This window comes from Amblyomma americanum, chromosome 5 (assembly GCF_052857255.1).
Source record: "Amblyomma americanum isolate KBUSLIRL-KWMA chromosome 5, ASM5285725v1, whole genome shotgun sequence".
NCBI classification, from domain to species: Eukaryota; Metazoa; Arthropoda; class Arachnida; order Ixodida; family Ixodidae; genus Amblyomma; species Amblyomma americanum.
Genome location: NC_135501.1, coordinates 61,313,621 through 61,318,946, shown reverse-complemented (window position 1 = coordinate 61,318,946; position 5,326 = coordinate 61,313,621). Strand labels below are relative to the sequence as shown.

The following is a 5,326-nucleotide window of genomic DNA, read 5'->3' as shown; positions in this document are numbered from 1 at the left end:
ACGCATAGAATTGCGCTTACATGACGCGATTTCAGCTGAAAACATCTGAGGCTTCAGCTTCCAAGTTAATGCACACGTAGAGGTTTTTGCGTTCTTCCTCTCAGCGTTCCGCCTTTCTGTTCCAGCTACCACCGCCTTTCCAGCTGTTTTGTGAACGTTTGGTCCTCTCCATAGTTTTGCTTTTCTACGCATTAAAACACGATTTTTCGCCACTGTCTTCAGCCCTTTACTTTCTCAGCTTTCCTACGGAGCAAAGATTTCTTTAAAACTTTCCATCTCAATACTTGGCCAGTTTTTATCTTTCTGTTGCCATCTTCTAAACTAAAAAAGCTAAATATTGCATGTAAAGAGCCAAGCAATGACTGGCAACAAGCGATACTGTTCATTGAGCCTTTGTAAATACAGTATTTTTTCGGACACCATTAGTATGTTTTGGTAAGCGCTTTAAATTAGTGTTTAAGATTTCTGCAGCTCGATCAACAAGTTAAATGTTTGAGCATCAAAACGTTAAACAGATGCGACGAAATTCAACACTAGAGAGCAGTAACAACGGGGCACCAACTCAGTGGTACATTGACCGTATGCGTGAATGATGGTTCAAGTAAGACTTACAAGCAATCACTTCTTTATTTTTGAAGATAGGTTTCACACAGGTTATTTCATGGTTTCCTGCAGAGCGCCCGACTTTGCTGGAGGAAATGTGCTTTTTCTTCTTAGTGTACATCTGAAGCACATGTCTGCAGTGCAGCCACTTCACAGGTGAAATTTAATAATAAGATCGAAACCACGGCGGCACTCCTGTCCTTGATGATTTTTATTCGCAGTCGATCGAAACCAGCGTGCGGCAGTTTTCCCAGGCTTTCTCGTAGACGACTGCTGTGCAGGTTTCCTTCGGCTAGCGCAACAAACAAAATGCAATAAAGCGAAATTATTAGGAACATTAAGAAGTTATTTCATTGCGTGCTACTTTCCTGATGCTTGGAAAATTTTCTCTCTAAACAACAGATAAAATGACAATATGTCACCAACTCCCAGCTCCAGTATTTTTGTTGTAATCACACAAAAGCTTCCCTATTAAGTTTATATGAAGGAGTGTTATCCGTAGTGCACTTAGGGAAAGTGAACATGCTCACCAAGATATGAGCAACTATACCTTGATTTCGAGGTTGTAGAATGCTCATTACACTACTCTATAGGCATTCGGGGAAGCAGCCTCCCTAGACTTCTCGACAACGCATGCATTGCCGTCCCTCTTTGGAATTGCAAAGAGCGTTTCCAGACATGTCACTTAGCATGTAGCGAAAAAGATACGTCTTTTCGGAAAACGTGATTAATATACTCAGAAAAATGGTTTAAACTCGGAGGGCGGTATTTTACAAATGGCACGCATGATAAGAGTAGGATTTATTGGACACCTACCACGTTATCCTTGGGGGGACATCGCTCCTCGCTGTATTCGATCTCACCAATTTTGCATTCCGTTGTGGCGGTGGTGAAGGTGAGACGGTACTTCACACCTGCCACGACCTGCCGTGTGATGAATGAAAAGCACATCATAACACAATTACATGGTTACCAGGATCAAGCATGCCTTTTCCGCACAAAAATACACCTGCTTTGGAGAATGTTTCCCGTCCCTACCCTAAACTAAGATTTACAGCCTTGTTTATAGCGTTGCTTCTCTTTGTAAATAATGTAAAGCAGCTTGTGTCTTTTTGACGTCCAGAAACGCTGCATGTCCAACAACAAGAAGCATTAAGTTTACATCTTTGCAGAGGAGTACAACGAACAATTCTGGTTCACTATATTTTAGATATACATGCACACAGAAAAACTAATACGCAACGTTATCATTAGCGTGATTTCCTGACATTTTAATTTCTCGCCTAAAGGTACAGCTACTGCCTTGCAAATCCTGTTCTCTAATTAAAATACATGCCGGTATCTTCGCCGATGTATATAACAAATTAGAGACCGTAACATCACTCTCCAGTGTCGGGGTGTCTATCATGAATCCAAGTGACTTCTAAGAAGTTAGTAAACGCAGCGATGTCAGTGCACGTTAAAGAACCCCAGGTGGTCGAAATTTCCGGAGCCCTTCACTACGGCGTCTCTCATAGCCTGAGTCGCTTTGGGACGTTAAACCCCCATAAACCATAAACCAAATCAGTAAACGCAGAATTTTTGCAAGAAATACCACTGACCGAGGGTACTCGAAATGGACAAAAACAACTTGTGCCACGAGCTAGCCAACGGAAAAAAATCTTGTGGAGAATTCCACAGAAAACGAGACGGCATAATACTGAAGAGACAATGGGGAACCAGTGAGGCACTCTGCTGGCGTGAAAGTAATTTTCGGTGCTGCAAACCATCCTAGCAATGTGCTCACTTTAAAAAAATTGTCCAAAAGGAGGCACTGCCGTAAATGTCACTGATTTATTCCGATTTGAACAGCTGAATTAAGCATGTAACAAGCACTAGTTATATGTGTGCCTCCCTTCATTGCCGACCATCTCTTTTGTGAGGAAGCAATAACTGTTCAGTGCTTCTCGTACGAATGCAATATCCGTGACAAGGCAGGCTTTCAGTTCCCCAAAACAACAAACGAAATTTATATATTCAATGTGCGCCCCAATTCTTTACCTGCGTTTCCACTTTGGTGAGCTCTAGCACAGTGTCGTAGTTCTGCAGGCCGTCAACGTGCCGGGCTACAGCGTAGTGTGCCAGCTGCTTGTACTTTGGACTGGACTCGGGATCCCTGGTTGTCCAGCCACCCGGTAGGGCTGCCACGTACACAGCAGCCACAATAGCCAGCGTTGCGATCACACCTACTGAGCTAAACATGATTTTAGTTTTTGAACATCTGCGCTCCTACAACCCGGAATGGATGGCCAGAACAGCGTTTCTTCCTGGCACCAATAATGCTAACTGATGTGTGTGGCCTGTGCACTTCATTTTATAGATATGCATACCATGCCAGCGGCTGCCAAAAGCAACCGGATGCTTCCTTTTGCTGTACTGCTAGCGGTTGCGCGATAACCTTCCGCAAAGAGCTATAAAGTCTTATGGGCCGGATGACCGCAGTGAATACAGGAAGATAAAAAGGATTGATAAGAGCAGACGGCATTGCTAGGAATACAAAGACCACATGGAGGCACCCTGCACTGTGCTCACAATAAGCCATTCCATCCGTGCGAATAAATTTGATATCTCAATATCTTGAGCTCAAAGGTTTGGCATATTTACCAGGAGTACTTGTTTTCCGGGGCAGCAGACAGCATCCTCGAAAGTTAAAAATGAGTGGTGGCCGAATTTCACAGAGAAATCTTTCATTTGGCTAGCACAGGAAGTATAGGTTAATGACAAATTTCAAGAAATACTTCCCAAAAGTAAAATAAATTGTCAACCGCGAATTGTGAGGATGTTCATAAAAGGACGGCATTTTTTTATCGGGGCATTTGGTGCTGAGGTGCTAATAAACAATCCCAAAGTGGCCGCCTACCTCGAAGATAATGATCTGGGCGTCAAGACACGTGCTCGGCATGCTGCAGCATAAACGTTTATGGCGCTCGTTTCCAATTTAGGTTACAGCGCCCTTCGTAGTATGCACGTTCGTCAGCACAGGGGCCTTGGCACTTGCAAATGTCACTGTCAGGGTACGTGCTTATATACGTCTTGGCAAAAGGCTTCCAAGATATGGGCTACCTAGGGAGTAGTTGCAATGGCGGGAAAAAAATGCGAAGGCTGAACGGGGAGCATATTTCCAAACGACCATTACGTCAATTTTGGCATTGCGCCTACAGTACATGCGGGCAGCAGACCGGAGCTCGTTGCAATGGTATATAGCATGTAGGCGTCGAACAAGCATTGACCCCGTGTGTTCCTCGCATATTGTCTCAGCATATATGAGGCAGCTTGCAAAGTTCATCTTCATTTAGAATTAAATTTTTTTGAAAATGATGGAGGGGTCCCTCTTCACGGCGCCGCGTGAGGGTGCGTGTTCTCAGCTATGTCTACCAGTGGGATCAATATAAATACTGCTACAAGAATAAAATTACTTAAATATAGTTAACCCGATGACACTTGCAGAAAAGCAAACCGCTGTCGCACTTCCTATAACGATACTCATTAACTAAACTTACACTGCACAACATGAAAAGCGGTTTGTCGCGTGCTCTGCGCTGTTAGTGATATGGAGCCTCCCTGCAATAAAGACCGCATTTTCGAACGTTTCATTTTCTTGGTGTGACATTTGATAGTTGCGAGGCTTTATTGGATTTTTGAAGCCAGAGATGATGGGGCTTTGCTATACAACATGACTGCTTATCACATTATATCTCTTTAATTGCCACTTAGCCCTACGTAGAAGGTTTCATTTTGTCACTCGTACTGTATGAAGACATGAAAAGCTTTAATGCTCTTATGTTGCCTGGACAAGCAGTACATATTTCTGCGCACTTCGGTTTTTGTACTTGCAGCGGAATAACTTTTATTTTATTCAGTTTTTTTTAAGAAAGACATCAGCAACACACTGTTCAAACGATTTCTACAAACCAGAAGTCCAGACGCACTGAGCGCATTCAAAAGTTACAGAAACTACATCTCCAAAGAGCTCAGAGTGGCTAAAAACAATTACTATGTCAATCTGTTCAGTTCAACTGAAGGGCGGTCGGAATCTGTGTGGAAAAAATTTAAATTTGTGTTTGACGGTGCCCTTCAACCAGTTACGAGCCTCCTAAGAGATGGCATCGAACTAATAAGAAAAGATTTATCTAACACCTTTAATAATTACTTTTTCATTATCAGCTCCACACCGACTATCAACAATGGTCTAAGCTGTGATATGGACGCCGTAAATCACAATGTTTTCTTGAATCCAGTCTCCCATAATGAAGTAATAGCTGCATTTATGTCCTTAAAAAATGGCAAATCTTCCGATGCATCTGGAATTCAGATCAAGCCCGTTAAATTCTAGATGTACTCGCCCATTGCTTGGCTTACGTGTTTAACATCTGTATCTCAGAGGAAAATTTTCCACGGAGCATGAAATCCGCCAAAGTGGCAAAAGGCACAGCTCTCATCCTACTGCACTAGGTCCGCTCTTCCTTCCACCCCCCCCCCTCCCCCCCAAAAAAAAAAGTTGCTTGAGCGAAACTTCAAATGTCGTCCATCTCATCGACACCAATCCCCGCTCATTGCGGTGACAGTGCCACTATGAGTGCGTGCAGCAGAGCGCCAAGTCGACAAGATGCTTCACAAGTGCGTCAACCAGCCCTCAAGCTTCTCTTGGGCTTCGCCTGTTGTGCTTGTGAAAAAAAAAAACGGT

At 43.4% G+C, this 5,326-nt stretch overlaps 1 protein-coding gene across 1 annotated transcript; it reads right to left on the bottom strand.

Moving 5' to 3' along the window:
- Positions 1-608: 608 nt before the first annotated feature.
- On the bottom strand, positions 609-2,935 carry LOC144134735 (cystatin-2-like). The gene is made up of 3 exons (XM_077667579.1): positions 2,644-2,935; positions 1,420-1,527; positions 609-895 (listed from the first exon to the last, which is right to left on the bottom strand). Exons 1-3 carry the CDS (start codon positions 2,842-2,844, stop codon positions 815-817), a joined length of 390 nt encoding a protein of 129 aa, XP_077523705.1. The 5' UTR covers positions 2,845-2,935; the 3' UTR covers positions 609-814.
- Positions 2,936-5,326: the final 2,391 nt, after the last annotated feature.